The 18,875-nt window shown below is 31.7% G+C and overlaps 3 protein-coding genes across 3 annotated transcripts; 2 read left to right on the forward strand and 1 right to left on the reverse strand.

Annotated features, from left to right (window-relative positions):
* Positions 1–6,047: 6,047 nt before the first annotated feature.
* LOC120262358 (calmodulin-like protein 3) lies at positions 6,048–6,640 on the forward strand. The gene has a single exon (XM_039270456.1). It carries the CDS (start codon positions 6,059–6,061, stop codon positions 6,518–6,520), a length of 462 nt encoding a protein of 153 aa, XP_039126390.1. The 5' UTR covers positions 6,048–6,058; the 3' UTR covers positions 6,521–6,640.
* Positions 6,641–7,860: 1,220 nt separating this feature from the next.
* Positions 7,861–10,908, forward strand: LOC120261413 (uncharacterized CRM domain-containing protein At3g25440, chloroplastic-like). The gene is given in 5 exon segments (XM_039269296.1): positions 7,861–8,303; positions 9,135–9,247; positions 9,249–9,540; positions 9,699–10,199; positions 10,803–10,908. Coding segments are annotated over 4 exon segments (1,233 nt in total). The 5' UTR covers positions 7,861–7,865; the 3' UTR covers positions 10,089–10,199; positions 10,803–10,908.
* A 439-nt stretch (positions 10,909–11,347) lies between these two features.
* Positions 11,348–13,608, reverse strand: LOC120261412 (B-box zinc finger protein 24-like). The gene is given in 5 exon segments (XM_039269295.1): positions 11,348–11,777; positions 11,780–11,816; positions 11,903–12,211; positions 13,118–13,341; positions 13,454–13,608. Coding segments are annotated over 4 exon segments (720 nt in total). The 5' UTR covers positions 13,301–13,341; positions 13,454–13,608; the 3' UTR covers positions 11,348–11,586.
* Positions 13,609–18,875: the final 5,267 nt, after the last annotated feature.

An 18,875-nucleotide genomic window follows, 5' to 3' on the forward strand; every position in this document is an offset into this window, starting at 1 on the left:
GTTTGCGAGCGGTGAATTACAACGTGACTATATACGACCACCAAGTGCTCAAACTCCACCATACATAACAGCAAGGCGCACACTTTATCCTTATTTCAAGGTATTTTTACATTAGATTTTAAATAACACTAGGATTATTTTAAATAATTGTATTTTGGAAACAATAATTCTGACATATAACGTTCAACACTAGGATTGTATTAGCACTAGATGGGACACATATACATGCTTCTCGTCCCATCATCCAAAGTAGTCTGATTTTGAGGAAAAACCTTACCCAATGCAGTAACGCCCTGCAGCTTGTAGATTTTTGACCTTCGTTTTACTTTTGTTCTCGATGGTTGGGAAGGATCCGCGCATGATTCTTTAGTTTTTCGTGATGCACTAGAAAGAACTAATGGACTAAAAGTCCCTGAAGGTATCCGATTGATTTCTTTTATGGACCAAGGTTTATGACAATAGAACTTATTAAAGTTATTCTATTTCTTATAATTAGGAAAGTATTACTTGGTTGATACTGGCTACGCCACAAGACCTGGTTTTATACCCCCTTACAAAGGTGTTAGATATCACTTGAAGGAGTTTGGCTCTCGGACACCTGCAAATCATAAAGAACTCTTCAACTTGCGACACTCATCTGCATGTACTTCTATTGAGCTTGCATTTGGTTCTTTAAAGAGCCGCTTTAAGGTCCTTGGATCTAGGCCCTTTTTTCCATTTAAGACACAAGTCGAACTTGTGTTAGCGTGTTGCACATTACATAATTACATACTTATTGGTGGCGAAGATGACTTTATTCCCTCTGAGGAAGATTGGATTGCACAACGACCTTCACAAAATACTCTAAGGTAACAAAGAGAAGAAGCACAAGAATGGGCTACTCGTCATGATCAAATCGCAGCTGAAATGTAGGCAAACAAGTAGACATATTATATAATGATAGTAAAGACTTATTATATATCACATGTTCTTATGTTGCATGTTGTATTGTTATTATGACTTGACTTTTTCAATTAAACTTGTTTCTTCCATTTGACAATAAACTTTTAGTGCTTGATTTATATTTATTGTGAGATTCACATATCTTTTATTAATGTAGAATGCGTAATTATAATGCATTTCAAAGCGACCCAAGGAACATCAAAGACCACATCAAGGACATCGGGTGAACAAGAAATGGGCATCATTTGAAAGTCATTTTCTTTATAAGATTTATGGCAAGCCAAGTTGAGAAAGGATTAAAAATAGACAAGGGCTTTAAACCACAGACACTTCATGGTGGTATTCGAGTCCTGAAAGATACTGCGAAGTAGCAGCTACCGTGGACGGAACCAGGACTTGATGTTGTGAGGGTCAAGCCTATAGGCAAAACAAAAAATAAAAAGTAAAAAAATAATCCAACAAAATAATTATTTTAAATGAAAAATAATGTGCTAATATAACCAAAATTTGAATACACCTATTAAAAAAATATAAAATATAATTTAAAATTTTGTTATTACCGATAGCAAATATATGGGATTTTCAATATTTCAACTAATAATCTTAAGTTTGTATTTTTTTTAAATATAGTGAAATTGATCCTTCTCACTACACACAACCAAACTATTTTTTATAAAAAAAACTTTTATTGTTTCACTCTAGCATAAATGGTACATTATAACATATATGTATATATGTTAGGCCTCATGATCAATTTAAACTTTTTTAAAATTACTAAAATTTGTATATAAGATTTATTTTAGTAAAATTTTGAAATAATAGTAATTTTTAAATTAAAAAATAAAATGTGAAAAAAATACACCAAGTGAGATTTGAACTTGAGTGGGTCAAAAGATCACACACCTTATGGATAAACCCACTAACCACTCAAGCACACCCACATTTTATACTTTTACATGTCCAAATATTGTATTTTAGATTAAATTAAATATAGAAAAATCGAAAACCATCAAATCTTATATTGCTTTAAAGTATTCTCTCCGACGCCGGGAGGGGGGCTTCAGTCCCTGCTAGCCCCCCTTGGTTCCGCCCCTGACAGTTACAGAGGCTAATGTCAGTAATGATCTCAGGACAATAAAAAGAAGATGGGCCAAAATTAAAAAAATTAAAAGAGATTAGTGGCATGGGTTGGGATGAGAATTTGAAAATGATTGTGATGGGAGAGGCTGAGTATACAGAATATATTAAGGTATCTACCATTTTAAACATTATGATTTCAATTGATTCATTATGATTTCAACTAATGAATTTAATACTTTTTCTTTGTTGAAATGCAGATCCACTCGCAAGATGAGCCATATTTGAACAAGCCTATCAAGGATTACGACCTCATTGAGAAGATATGTGGCAATGATCAAGCTAGTGGCCACCATTACATTCCATCTGGAAGTCGTATTGGGACACGATGGAGTACAACTTAGAGCAAGAAGTATCTCCTCCAACACATCATTTTGTCGATATGTCATTTGGGGAGGCAGATGCTTATGGCAATACTCTCCATTCACCAAACTAATAATTTCGAACCCGTGTCGACAGAAGTCCACTACAAAGAAAAGAAACAAAAAGGCAAGCTGAAAAGCACAAGTTAGTGATGATGCAATCAACAATTTGGCCACCACTATTAAAGATGCGTTTGAGTCTGTTAAGTCCAGCCGATCAGTAAGCTTCGCAAGAGAACTTCAATATGAGTGTATGAATTTGACATAGTATGGTTACTCCATTGAACAATGTCATATGGTCTATGAGTATTTGATGACCGATGATGCACGAGCTCGAACCTTTTTTGGAATGCATGAGGAATTTCACAAAGTTTGGGCGAACAAATTCTTTGCTAATATCGATCGTGACCTTTAAGGTGTGGAGATGGTAAGAAATATTTTGATACAATAGTCATAAGTCTCATTTTTATTTTCAATTACTAGTTTGTTAAGTTTTAATTAAATTGCATTGCTTTATTATAAAAACTATCATTATTAATGGTATAATTACTTATTTGGTATTTTTATAAGAGTCAATGCTACTTATTTGTAAAAAAAGTACTAATGGAGAATTATTTGATTTTCATGGCCAGGTCTGACTTGAATGGAGTGGTGTGAACTTCAATGGAGTGTTGTGAATGTAATGTCTCTTGCATTTTGATGTAAATGTAAGAGAACATTTGGATGTGAATGTAATGCTATTATTTAATCTTTGAATATGTTGTGAACTTGAATGGAGTGTTGTAAACTGTATGTGGTGATGTATGTACCCAAGCTATTGAACAATGGTCATATATGTGGTGATGTATATGGTGAGTAAGGATTTATTATGAACTCTTTGATATATGGAAATGTGTTACTTATATGATTATTTTGAATGTATGAATATATTTGCTAATTTTGATCAAGATAATCGAGAATTATCTAATTTTCATGGCTAGGTTTGACTTGAATGGAGTGGGTATTATATAAAAAATAATAATAATAATAATAAAATAATCCAACGGAAATATTTATATCCAAGGTTTATATATATATATATATATATATAAGTATATATTGTATATTTTTTTTTTATGAAAAAGTGGTGGAAAACAGGAGACAGAATCCGGTTTTCCATCTTTTTTTTATTAAAAAAAAAAAATTTGAAAACGGGATTCTTTCACCCGTTTTCTATTTTTTATTTTTATTTAAATAAAAAATAAAAAATGGGAGAGTCTCCCGTTTTCTTATTTAATAATTAAAAAAATAGAAAACTGGGAAAATTTTCCCGTTTTCTCTAAAATATGTATTTACGTAAATAATACAAAACATCACGTATTTGGTAATATACAATATTTAAAAGCCGCAAATGTGCCCTTTTTCTTTGTAAGAGTAAGCTTTTTATTTGTTTCCTCTAATATTCCAAACCAAATTCTTTTACTTTTTACTCAAGCAAAGTAACAAACATCTGACAGGTTTTGTGAGTCTATGTTTATGTTTACATGATATATATATATATATATATATATATATCACCACTAATTAAATAATAATTTATTAATCTAACAAAAGAACATTATTTTTAATATGTAATTAAATTATTGTAAATAATTTAATATCGCTATATAAATTATTTATAAATAAACAAAATTCTTTCTTTGGCAAAATAAAGGGTATGTGATCATTTTGATTACTTAACACTATTTTGGAATTGCTTAAAGTGGAAAATTAAATTGAAGAAAATAGAAATAGAGGAATTTGGTTTGGAATAAAAATAAATGTAGAGAGAAAAATATGGGTTTGAAGGCTTGTGGGAAGGACCAGGAAAAGCTTGCTCCGTTTAAAGGAGAGGTCAATATTCATTACCAAATAATATTGAAAATATTTAGAATACACATGAACGTTTAAAATAATTTTTTTTTCTTTGTATAATATTTAGGATTTTAACACTCTTCAATTATTAATATCATATTTAATATAAATAAAAACTTAAATGTAATAAATAATTGTTACTCCCTTCATTTCATTTTAATTGTGACATATAACCATTGTCGTTAATAGTCCTAAAATATTAGTAGAGTTATTTACTCTCATTAATGCACACTTGTTTTTTGGACAAAATTGAAAAACATAATTAATGCTCGTTGAATTTTTAAAACTGATAAGCAATTTGAATTTTTTTTTCAAATGTAGTTGTTAATATGAAATGGAGAGAATAACATATAACCAGAAAATTTATATATATGTATATATATATATTGATAACATAGAGAAGCCATTTAAAATACACATATTTTATTTTTACTGGCTTCCTCAACCTCCCGCATGAGAGTTAAGTGCTTTAATTACTACATCATTGTTGCAGTGGCTTAGAAGGTCATATTTGCTTATATACATTTACAAAATACTTTTATATTGTTGCAGTGGCTTAGAAGATTATATTTGTTTATATACATTTACAAAATACTTTTATTTATTCTATAGATAAAAACTAATTATTACATTTTATTATAATATAAATTATTTTTTCCAAAAAATAATTAAAGAGATAATGGTAATTAAAATTTTGATTTTTTTTAAATATAAAAAATTAATATCATTCTCGAGAGATACATAACCAAATTCTCTATTTTAAAGAATAGATAAAGATAATATAGAATTATTCAATATTTTGATAAATAATTTCTTCATATAAAAAACTTATTTGAAATCACTAACCGCTGTGTCATGTAATGGATTATCGCAAAATCACATAGTAGTAAGTTTAAAACCTATACTAGTGGTATTATATTTGTATTGTTCATCTATTATTTCTGAGCCCGGATTCTATTTATGGTACTGTTTAAATGGTTTCTGGTTACAAGAGTTGTAATCCTCTTTTTCGTAGTTACATAGCAGAGGGAAATTTATTAGTTCAGTATAATTTCTATAAATTTTCAAAATACAAGTGGTGGATTTTAATTGTCCCATATTATATTTAACCAAGTTGATAAATTTTTTAGAGGTCAACAAAGTCACCATAATCGACTTTGGCATTTGTACTTGTTTGCTCTCGACAAACTCTTAAAAGGCGGTGATTTATAATCTATTTCATGTTATTGATTCGCACATAATATCATAAAAAAATGTATACAAATTTTTCAACACATAATATTAGTAATTTGTCCAAAATGAACAAGAAAAGAACACCGAGTAAAATTCAAATCCTCCATCTTTGAGCATGGAGGAAATAGCATACATATATAGCTACCCCAATGCACGGATGGTGAGTCTAGAAAGAAAGGTGAACTTTGGATAAATCTTTGCTAAATATATATAAATATACATACAGACAGACAAAGAATCAAGAATAGAAACAACAAAAACAGCCACAACCACCAAACCCTCCCCCTCCACCCTTCTCTTTATCCTTCAATTCCATGCATCCCTCCAACCTTTCCTTAACCACCTTCCTTCCTTCCTTTTTTCCTTCCTCTTCTTCTCTTTCCCTCTCAAACTAACAAACCAAAACAAAGAAACAAAAGAACTACAATATTCTCATATCAATAACTCATCTTTCATTCATTCAATCATAATAACTACATTGGTCTCCAACAATGGACTCATCAGAGCTCCGGCGTGTCTTCCAAATGTTCGACCATAACGGTGACGGCTGCATTTCCAAAAAAGAGCTAAACCACTCCCTCTGCAAGCTCGGCATTGACATCCCCGAGACCGACCTCGCTGCCATGATCGACAAGATTGACGTCAATGGCGACGGCTGTGTAGACCTTGATGAGTTCACCACATTGTACAAGAGCATCATGGATGATCATGAAGAGGATGAAGAGGAGGACATGAGAGAGGCATTCAACGTGTTTGATCAAAATGGTGATGGTTTTATCACTGAGGAGGAGTTGAGGTCTGTTTTGGCATCACTTGGGTTGAAGCAAGGCAGGACTGTGGAGGATTGCAGGAGGATGATAAGGAAAGTGGATGTTGATGGAGATGGGATGGTGAATTTTAAGGAGTTTAAGCAGATGATGAGAGGTGGTGGTTTTTCTGCTTTGACTAATTGATGATTTTCTTTTTTAATTCTTTTCTATTTCTTTCTTAATTTCATACTTTGTTATGTATTTATGGATTGATTGTTTTTTCTTTGTTACTTTCTTGTGAAATTACTTGACAGGATTAAAGAATGAATAGGATTATTTGTTTATATATGTTTGAGAAAATTAGCTACATATATCTAGTAAAAATGTGTGATTGGGTGATTCCTGTAATATATTTTTGTAAAGAATATATATATATATATATGTTACAAACGTTCATGGCAGAGCGGTATTGCCTGAGTGGGGGCTTGCACCACAATAAAAGAGTTTCTATCTCATTTTTTTTATAAAAAAAAATTAAAGATTTAGTGTTCTAATTCATTATTTGTCTATATTTTGTTTATCATGATGGTGTAAATTGAGGATAGATGAAGTGAAGAGAATAAATGATTGTTTTGCATTTTGCAATATATATATATATATATATATATAGATGAGGGATATAACCAATATGAATTTATAAAAAAAATATTTAAGTATTTTTTTAAATATAGGGATAAAAACTCTTGTTGGATGGATTTTTTTTTGAAGTTGACAGATTATATTAAAATTAATAAAATTGAATATTTTACAATTAAAATAATTACATTTTGTATTAAAAAAAAGTTTGATAACATAACTTTATTTTTATATTTTCATTTTTCTAAGATATATAATTAGTATGAACAAATACATAATGAAAACCATATTTAACCCCCCAAAATAATAACAAGGAAGAGAAGGTATAAAAGTGACTCTCAATATCCAAGTTTACAACAAAACCAAGCCTTGAATCATGAGATTTACATAATATTTTATTTTAAAAATAATTTATAATACTTTTTCACTACAATCAATTTTTTTTTAAAAAATGATACATGCATTAAAAAGAAAGAAAGAGTGATACAAGACCCGCCAGTCTAGCGGTAAAAAAACCAACAATAAAACAAAACTAACCCACTAGACGTGGGCACAAAATGACACCCAAAACTGAAACAACTAACCAAAATACCCTATACACATGAACTACCACATGTCCTAAGCAGAGTTACCCACATCGGGAGCATCTCTACCGGTGGGAACATCACGATGCTCCGAGAGCACCAAGCTGTGACGGATAGTAGAAGCTTCTATGTGCTCCACAAACTTCGCCACCTGCCGGGAAGAAGGGGCTCCAATTCATGTATATAATAAAAAAATAAAAATAAAAGAAAAAAAATCCCACATATTTTTTTAAAACTCTGCATTTTCACTCTTCAAAAAGAATTAAATAAATTAAAATTTCCAATAAATAAATACATCCTTCTACTTCCCTCTTTCCCTCTGCCTATCAATGGCGGCTCGCTTCACCCTTCTCCAAAGGTTGAAAAGCTCTCAGCTTTCTCCTCTCCTTCATCGCTTCTTCACCGCGATCCCAGCCCAATCCATTGCCTCTTCCACTCAAGCTCTTTCCAGCACTCTCTCCCACTTCTCCCACTTCTCTAGCCTTCCTATCCCTTTGAGGAATCCATTGTCTTTGCGGAGCTTCAGCCATGGCAGCGTGAATCTCGTCCTCTCCCAAGGGAAACCCAAGTTCGAGGTCATCGAGCCGGAGCTCCCCAAGAAGGAGAAGTGGAGGACCAAGAAGCGGCTGAAGATGCAGAGGAAGAGGGAGAAGCAGAAGAGGAGGGGGGCCAATAAGACCGATCCTAGACGTATTCGTCCCAAGGGCATCAAAAAGAAGCAGCGGTTCCCCACTGCTGAATCCCGGCTCAAGTATAAGATTGAGAAGGTGAGCGAGAAAATTCATATCTTTGTTTAAATTCGGACGAAAAATTCAGTCTATTTAATTGCCCTGCTTACTTAATGGTTATCAAATTTGCAATTCGATTTGATGCCATGTTCAATCTTAATCTAATTATTGCAATGTGCTAAACTCTTGTTGCTTGTATGATGTCTTCTGTTATCATCCAATTTTGTGGATCCATTATATCTGATTAAGCGAATTTAGTTGTGCAATTTGAATTTTTAGGCAAGAAAACAACTCAATTGTTCTTAGTACTCCTTGTTTTCTTCTGCAAAGTTTAATTTTGTGCAGCTGTTTTTTTTCCCATCACCAACAATGGTAAGTGCATCTTTGTGGCTTTATAAGCACAAGGAAGTTATTTGTGCATCCTAACTGATGAACTTTTATTTTAATTGTGTGTGAACATCATCCGACAATTGATAACACATCCTTGGTTTGTGTTACAACAGTAATCTAGCTTACTGGGGAAGATGCTGCTGCACAAGTTGCCAATGCCTTATTGTTGTTTTCTTTTCACAACCTCTAAATCTTCATGTGTAGCCTGTAGTTTTACTCCTATGTGGGTATATAGTAACCTTTGTGAACTAGATTCACAACTACCTGGCTTTGTTCTTTTGTCCTCCCTTTCTAAGTTCAAATGTAGGATATATTTCTAAACTTGTGATGTATCACTCCTTTCCCATTGATTGTAGGAATATTATTCTAATTATTCTAAGCTGAGATGATATCATTTAATAATCTTAATAGGGTAACGGGAGTTAATTTTAGGTGTTCAATGAGCGTGCTCTTAGGAAGGAAATGTTTTTTTGACTGCAGGCTAAAGCTAAAGAAATGATGCTAGTTGAAAAGCTGAAGAAGTATGAAGTACCAAAAGTTCAAGGTCCAATACCAAAACCAGAAGTTCTAACTGGTGAGGAACGGTTCTTCATGAAAAATGGCCCAGAAAAGGTCTAATTATGTACCTGTTGGAAGGCGGGGAGTGTTCGGAGGTGTAATACTCAACATGCATCTGCATTGGAAAAAACATGAAACTGTTAAAGTCATCTGCAAACCCTGTAAACCAGGCCAAGTTCGTGAATATGCCAATGAAATAGCTAGGTTGAGTGGTGGAATACCAATTCAAGTTATAGGAGATGATACGATAATTTTTTATCGTGGGAAGAACTATGTGCAACCTGAAGTGATGTCACCTATTGACACATTATCCAAGAAAAAAAGGTATGCAGCCAAATTCTTTCCTCGGTAATGTCTGCTTCACACTTCTGTTATTAGGAACTTACCTTTTTTTTAGCTTTACTGTTATCAATGCTAAATCTAACAAATCCTGTCTACTAGAGGTTGTGATTTTGTATTCATTGGATCCACTAACTTTGTTTGTAGGCACTCGTGAAATCAAAATATGAGCAATCACTGGAGAGCGTGAGGCGCTTCATTGCTATATCAGAGAAAGAGCTTGAACTTTATTACCGTCATGTGGCACTTTATGGTGATCCAAGCACTCGGAATTCAGATTTACTTTATGCAGACCAAGCAAGAGTTCTGTGTAATCAAGGAACAAACACATCTGACAGAGTAGAAATAGAGACCAACCATTCCATTAGTGATGATATTATCACAGATGGTTCAGATTCTGAAGTTAATTCTGATGATGAAGGCATAGAAACTGACAGCCATTCCATTAGTGATGATATAAGCACATATATTTCAGATTTAGAAGAAGCTAATTCTGAGGATGAAGTACCGCAAGCTGAAGACAATTTTGGAAGGTGAAAAATTATTGGAGCCTAAAGTTATTTCAGTGGATGAAGACGATGTGCGCAACAAATGGATGTTGGCTGCCTGACTCGTGTCAACCACGAAAGTTGGAATTGGGTTCATCAGGTAATCTTTGGCAAACACCTAATCAAAGTTCATTTCTTTGGTGTGAGCTAATATTTTCATTTCTTGTGAATATTGGTTGAAAATGCCATAGTATCAACTTTTTTTTTCTTTTCTTTTTCTTTTCTTTTCTGCTGGTCGTGCCTGTTATGTCTATGTTCAGTTTTAGGAGAAAATGCCTGGAGCTTGAAAAATGAGAAACAATTCATGACCTTAGTTACTTAAAAATAAGGAGGAATCTAGCCATCTGCACAGCTTCAGGAATGGTTTGAATCTTTTGACAACCTATATGCACCCCATAAATGCTAATAGAGAATTTTTATCTTTCGTAAATCTTGAAACAAGCACCAATGCAACAGAATGCCATCAAAGGTAACTAAAATTTATTCAAGGCATAGAAAATATTTTTGGCTATAGCACATTGAAGATAACTTAAGGAATAGCCTTGATGGTTCTTTCAGCTTTTTATGGTTCTCCAAGATAATTCTTTTGGAATGCCAAATTCCAATTGAATGATGACTTTTTGTGTTATAGCACAGAAATGGCTTTAGTGGATGGTGAAGGTTTTGTACATGCTAAACAATCTTTGCTTGTGAAATTATGCAGATTCGATGGGCGTATTAACAAAGTACCAACTGCCTATGTTGTTATCCCATCCACCGGTGATTCAAACTGCACATTTCCTTCGTAGATATGGTGGAAATGAAACTAAGCCTTGATTGGCAACCAAAACTTACTCGGTCCTTGAGACAAGCTCAATGGCTGGGCAGATGCAGTGCTTTGTGGATTATACTCTGTCGCTGATCTCCTTTATCTATGGATTTCTCTAAACCTTGGAGCAGTTAGGGACTCCACCTACATATGTCAAGACTAGCTTCCTGAAGAAACTTATTTTTATGACAAAGCTTCTCTGTTTATGTAAGAAATGTTACATAGTGGGCTTTTCTCTGAAGTCAGTGTTTTATTGTACAGTGATCTCTATCTTGCATTCTTATTATACTAAATCAAACAAGTGTTGAATCTTGATTTAATTTTGAAATTTAGCATTTCAAACCCTATGAATTCTCAAATTAGCCTGAATTTTACATGATTGTTAAATTTGACAAATATGTTGTTCATAATTTGTACTAAATTATGCAGTTGGTGCTATGTAAGCATTGAATAAGATCTTTCTATGATGATTATACAAATGCATGATCGGAAAAATTATATAGTCATCCAATCTTTCCAAACCTAGGTGAGTTACCAAAACCTTAAAATATAGCATGTCAACTAGAGGTAGAACCATGAAGTCTGAACAGACACATAAGTTTGGATATGTATCAGCCTCCATGCATATAGCATGTTCATGACATAACTGTGGCTTATATAGGACACACTTGTATTGCCTCTATCCAAGATCAGGGACAGTAAAGTACTCTTCATCATCTGAAAGCTCAATTCTCAGCTTCTTAAGGGGCATGTTAGATTTGGTTGGTCTGTAGGATGGTGCATTGCTTGCTTGAGGGATGACAAGTTCTGGAACTTCAGCTGCTGATAACATCCCTTTGTGTCCTTGCCCTTGAAAAAGCCCTATGTCTGTAACCATTCCAGTTCTCCAATCCCTGCCGGGGTCTCTTTCTGTCATCCAACAAACATGTCACAACCTTCGAACGTGTAGTGTAATTGCATGTGTCTAAAGGAAATATTTCTCTTGTTCTTCTTACCTTGTCTGCAGATTCATAATCAGAAAGCTGCAGGAACTCGTCAACTGCCCATGCAGATTGAGTGAATGCTGAAGGTGTTTGTTGTGTGGAGAGATTGTTTGGAGCTTGGAGTGGAGCATGACGGTTTGGTGGCTCAAAGCATTCTTTGTTGATATCATTGTTGCATCCGGAGCTCAGTGCCACACGAATACCAGTTGCCAGGAAGCGTTGGTGATTTCCGGAGAGGCTACCAGCTACATGAATGGGCTCATCACATTCACGGCAGAAAAGGGCTCTGTCCTCCACACAGAAGATGAAGGCCGGCTTCTCCTGCCAAAGAAGATCAAAGCAAAGAAAGGTAGAGATCGTGCATCACAATAATGAAAATACATCCTATTTTTTTGAAATATCATTTCACTTCAGTAATTGCCGGGTATGTGCTAACTTGTTGCCCTGTAGTTTACAAGGCGAAAAAAATATTTTGGGTTCCAAACTTTTGTTGTGACAACCTCTCTCCATCGAGAAACATGTTATATATAACTCGAATGAGTTTGCTGCCTAAATTATATGGCAAGCACTAACATCATTGTGATTATGATAGATGCTTTGAGAAGGTTACAAACTTACTGCATAATATGTACACTACTTGGTAAAGAAGCTCATTTAAGTTCTAAACTCTCTCTTATTCTCTAGTTCATTTGTGGAACATGAAGTTTATTTGTTTAAATGTCAAACTTGCTTATCATTTTTAGTAGCATACTATCGATGGCCATACATCTTTTCATGCGGAATATTTGCATAATAGATCATAGCATCATGAAACTTCAAATCAGATAATTCAGAAAATTTGCAGCATGTCACAGGCTTTGTTATTCATTGAAAGAAAATAACCATTGTGTATTCTCTCCAATTCTGTTTCATTTCTACAATTTCAGTAATGCAAACCTATTCTTCATTTAATTGGTCTTCAACTTAGTAGTACTCACAAGGAAATGTATCCACTGCATGCTAGAGTGAAGCCACAAGGTTTGTCAGTCTGGTTTCATGAGTACATCTAAATTGCATTCTTTCACAGTATTGCCTTCATTTGGGTATCATTTACTAGTTTAAGATATCGACAGACCTCACTCACCGATTCTTACCGCTAACTAGATGATTTTAGTGCATAAAGAAAGAATTAATTGCCAGGAAAAACATCATAAAAATCAGCAAGAAAGCTTCAGTGGACTTCATTACTTGACAGATATCACAACGTGGGAGCTTGTTTGAGAGACACTGAAGAAGAAGTCTCTGGTGCTTGCTTGCAAGCTTGTTTGCCGCATGAATCTCCACATCGCAGCTTGCGCAGAGAGCCGCCTCATCAGCGCAGCAAATAACTGTCGCCGGGGACTTCTCACAAGCATCACACTGGATCTTCATCTCTTTCACTTTTTTCTGACAATCAGAATGTTTGCATATTCCTTTTTCTCTCCATGAAAACCAGCAAAAAAATCAGAGACCATTGAATAGAAATATGAAAAGAAAAACTGGATGCATGTTTTTTTGTTGTCAGAAACAAAGATGAAAGAGTACCTGTGAACTGTATTATTTTTCTGAAAACAAGAAATGTGAATGTCTGTAACAAAGATGATGATGATGATGATAAAGTTTGAGATTATTGTTGTGAGCTTGTGTTCATCTTTGGTGGTTGTTTTGATGTTGTTGTTTGTGGTTGTGGTTGGCTTGTGGAACTAGTGGGCTTGAATGTTTTGTATTGTCTTGCATTAAATCTACATGCAGTATGGTATCTATATCTATATCTCTATCTCACCTGTCAGCTGCTCTGAGCTGCCATCTTTTTGCTAGCTTTCATTCTTGCATTAATTTTTATTTTTATTATTATTTACTTTTAATGTGAATTTAATCAATTTATAGAAAAAAAGTATGCATTTATTTATCTTATATTTTCTCATTTAATTTAGAAATTGTTCTTGAACTTTTGCTTATATATATATATATATATATATATTTATATATTTAATAATAGGTGAGAAGAGCCCTTTTTATGAAGATAAACAGTATTGAACAGTATCAGAGTTCGAATGTATAGTTTATATATAGTACAAAAATAATATAAGAAATGTATAGTGTATATATAGTACAAAAATAATATAAGAATCGCAGTGAGCGATGTATGAGCTATAAAGGAAAGCGATATCTTGGGGAGAAATTTGAGCCATGTACTCACTTTTTATTGTTTAGAAAAAAACTAAGATAATTTCTTTTAGAATTTTTTTTATTTCTTAAATATTAAAATGTAAGAGTAAAAAATATCATAAAAATAGCAGAAGCTATAAATATCAGAATAATTTTACATTATATATATATATATATATATGAAAAAAAAGGATTCTGCCATGTCTGGTGACATCCACAGTTGGTAACATTATGTGGGATGAAGAGAGATAAATACAGAAGGATGACTTGGATGTGTTGTTTCTTTTTATCATTTGCACTTTAAAGTGTTAATAGAAATTGGGTTGAACTATTGTGATTTGTTGAGTTATTGTGTTGAAAATAATTGAACAGTTTATATCAAAATATTGTATATTAGTGTTTAATTATTTCTAAAAACCGTTAGATTGAAATTCAACGGTCCACACGAATGTCCGTAGATTCTGAATTTACCGAGGTTGGTAGACTACACAACTCTATACATATATATATATATATATATATATACAAACACGCTTGCATTAAATTTAAATGTGTATTTTTCCATGCATCTCTCTTGATAATTTCCAACTTAGCAACACTAGAAAAATGTTATGTCCTCGTCTTTCAACAAAGATATTTAATATTCTATTCAGACCGGTGCCTCCCAACTTGACTTAATTCCCCATATTTGCTTAAATCCTAAATGATTAGGTATTACTTAGTGAATATTAAGACTTAATTTATTAGTGGTAATAAAAATTATCCATATATATACTGTTTAATAATCACCAGAAAATCAAGCTTGTTGTTGTTGTGTGTGTGTGTGTGTGTGTGTGTGTGTGTGTGTGTGTATAATATTTATAGGGTTTGACAAGTCCGGGTTTATGTCCATAGACAAATATAATAATTTCAGTACAAAATTTTAAGTAATAACATTGAACTTTTTTGAAACGGACATTTTAAAATAATAATAATATTACTATTATTTTATTTTTTTTAATAAAAACGAATAAACAACAACTTTTGTTATTTAAAAAATACCTTCAATAATAAACATATAAAACATAAAATCTTTCAAATAAAACTCTAATAGACTATTATTTTTACAATAATTCAAATTTTAGATAAATAAAATATCAACTCATACCACCTTCAGTTTTAAACACATAAATAATACATATAATTCATATTTAATTAATAAATACCATAATTAATATTAGACAACACATAACACTTAATTCGGTTAGAATACAAAGGTTTGTGAATTTGATGGGATTTAAGAGGACAAAAAAAGAATTTAAAAAGACACATAATGTAACGTTGTGTTTAAATGTCTCTTAACTTTGTCAAGAAAGACTATTTTATAAACCCTAAGACGTGGCCCAACATGGACCCGGTTTAGTTTGTGGCTTTTATGCATGTTGGTCCCACTAATTTATGAATTTCTTTTTCCAGTGCTTGGCACTTGGCAGGTGTACTCCTATGGTTTGTTGTATATCCAACATCAACCTAAATAATTAAATGATGCAACTCTTAAGCATTCATAGATAATATTCTATTCAATTTATAACTTATTTATTTATTTATTTTTTTGACAAAGTAGACAAATCACACCAATAAAAATTTATCATCTTGCTCATGTATAATCACCCGTTAAACGTAAGAATTATACTACAAACCTGCTCCTACACCTAATGATTTTTTGACACTATTTTTGAATTTTAGACAATAAAAGTTCTAATAAAATATCTTTTATAATAGACCCAGTATCATTGGACCATAGCACTTTTGGTTATCATTTTTTATGGCCAATGATGCACAATCTAATTATTTCTCTCCTATAATATGTTGTGTAGAGGTGCAATCAAGCCTGCTAATTGCTAAATGAATTGATTCCGATGAGGAACATCTAGGTCACTACACAAACCCCGATCAATGAGTTGCTTAAATTGTAATTAAATTTTATTGAACTTCCTATTTTATATTGAAAAAAATAAGTTGTAGAAAAGATATAAGCTTATCTAAAAGTTTGTAATTAACCATTGAATAGCTCAATAATTTGATACAAAATGTAAAGGGAAAAACAAGGATTCAAATTTTTTCTCCAGTAGCATTATTCATGTACTATTTATGCACTCTACACTTGGGTTCAAATTTATTCCTATACTGTTTAGGAGTCTGGTGTGAATCATTTGGTATGCATTGACTCAACTCTCATCTCTGAACCATTAAAAGCTCATGTGAAGAATCAACGTTAAAGTTACTCAAGCATGCATGTAAAAAATATAATTGGGGTAATTTTAGATTACTCTCGCAATCTAAATGATGTAATATAAAATTATTTTATTTAATTATTTAGATAAAAATATTATATTTTTATAAAATTTAATAATATAAGTAATATTAATGCAATTTTTTTTTCTTCATTATACCTTTCAAATATAATAAAATGACAAAAATATAATTTTTTAAAAGATTTAAAAAATATTCTTTTTCTTCTCACACATTTTTATATGAAAATATATTTGTCAAGATATTTGATTCTTGAGATTAATTTTTTTAAAGAATATTAAGTTGGAAAAAAAATTATATTTATTCAAAATAATTAAGGTTTACTTAATTAATATTAATAACAAAATTAAAATTTTACTTTATTTTTTAATAATAGAATATTTGTATTATTAAATAACTTTCATGTTTAAATGAAAATCTTAAAATTTTGGTATATTTGACACTTATTAAGTAAAAGTATTTTAGTAATAAAATAATTGATGATATAAGATTCTTATATAATCAAGCATGGCAATTTACAATGTTACATTTCAACTATATTACTGTTTTGTCAACTAAATAAAACTTGCAAGTATTCCTATCAATGTAATTAGAAATTAGATTTATAATAATAATGTTCTAAATGATACTATATGATTTCATAAACCAAATGGCCTCGTCATTGAATTCATAATCATATTGGTAATTATTATTATTTTATTATTATTATTTGATGAAAATAGACAACTCTCTTGTAGTCAAGTCAGACACAAATATGTAAGTTAATGGGAGCTCAACACCCTGCTCTCACCTTATATATGAGCTGAGATTTAAAAATCACCCTCACTTAACAAATATACACACTTACTGATGGAGATCAAATGCTAATAAATTAAGAAATAGTTGGCCAAAATAAATATATTGATTCTGATTTTATCTTACACAAATCAATATATTTACAATGAGTCTTTTTATTTATTTAAGAATTTTCTATCTCCAATTCACTTGCACTTTTCAAGTATTGTTTTATGCAATCGAAATACCTGTTAAATTATTTTTCATGCATGTCCCCAAAATACTAAGCTTGTGTATTCATGTCATATCTTAATTCACATTCAATATATATATATATATATAAACCCATACACAATCAAACACATGCATATACTGGAATCTCCGTATAGTTTCTCGGCTTTTTAAATATGATCATTATACTCCATCTACAGAATATATATATATATATATATATATATATATATATATATATATATATATATATATATATATATATATATATATATATATATTATGGCTCTTTCGTTGCAGCAATTGAGCCCATATATCAGCTCCATTGGTTGAGGCCATTCTTAAACTAGATTCAATTGCGCATCAAAACATGCTCACTGGAGATGTTCTCTCGATGCACTGCTGCCTCCTGATTCAAGCAACATTCTTTATCAGCTTTATATTAATTCAGACATATGTCATGCTACGAAATCTAAATTTTCTATTTATTGCAATCATAAATATTGCCAAATTAATCATATATATTTTCCTACCTGGTTTTGATGATGGAGCATGACATTGCTGATCATTTTTGTTCCAATATAAGGAGAGAGCAACACCTACACAACTTCATGTGGGCGAAAAGAGATACAATGGGAAGCTGTTAAAATTATTATTATTATTATTATGTATATTTAATTAATGTTAAAAAAAATTAATGTTTGAAGATTGAGAAACCAACCTGGATTTGATCATGAAGGAATCTGATGTACTCTGTGGCATCTTTGCAAAACTGAGGGCAGCACTTTCCGCTTATACATACACACATGTATATATACTTAGAACATTTTAGCTTGAGATCGGAGACTTAGATCCACTAGTGTCTTCTAAAGGTGCGGATCCCATAATATTATTTTGATTCTTAATTTGAATGAATTTATTTGTTCGGCTATTTTGATTTGTGTGATATATATATATATATATATATATATATATATATATATATATATATGGTTACGAGTTAGTTTTAAAAATTAATCCATTTAATTCATGAATCAAAATAAACATATGTCACAAGGGCAACAAATAAACACTCGACCTGTTTTAGAGACTATCATTGTAAGTTTTTCACATTGATTGTGGCAATTTTTGTATATGGAGATCACGGTAGTCTTTTGAATTCATTTTTAAATAAATAGTTTTACATCTCATGGTTGCATGATTAAACAACTATGGATGGATGGATGATCATAAATTTTATAAACAATAGTCATAATATTACTATGATATAACGAAATACGCCACAAGCCATGTGCGTTACACGCACGTAGTGCGGGAAGCGTAACACTTTAACGACACGCATCTTCACATCGCGACGCGAGCACCGCATTTAAACCACCGTCATTTCACACACATAAATACTCAAGCAAGACAATATATACATTTCTTTATTCGTGCATGCCATACTATACCATAGTATATATAAATTCAAATATTTTTAAAATAAAACTTATCTACTAAA

The sequence above is a fragment of the Dioscorea cayenensis genome, chromosome 5 (assembly GCF_009730915.1).
Source record: "Dioscorea cayenensis subsp. rotundata cultivar TDr96_F1 chromosome 5, TDr96_F1_v2_PseudoChromosome.rev07_lg8_w22 25.fasta, whole genome shotgun sequence".
Classification (NCBI taxonomy): Eukaryota; Viridiplantae; Streptophyta; class Magnoliopsida; order Dioscoreales; family Dioscoreaceae; genus Dioscorea; species Dioscorea cayenensis.

Coding starts and splice junctions, on each gene's coding strand:
- LOC120262358 (XM_039270456.1), top strand. CDS start 6,059: ATGGACTCATCAGAGCTCCGGCGTGTCTTCCAAATGTTCGACCATAAC.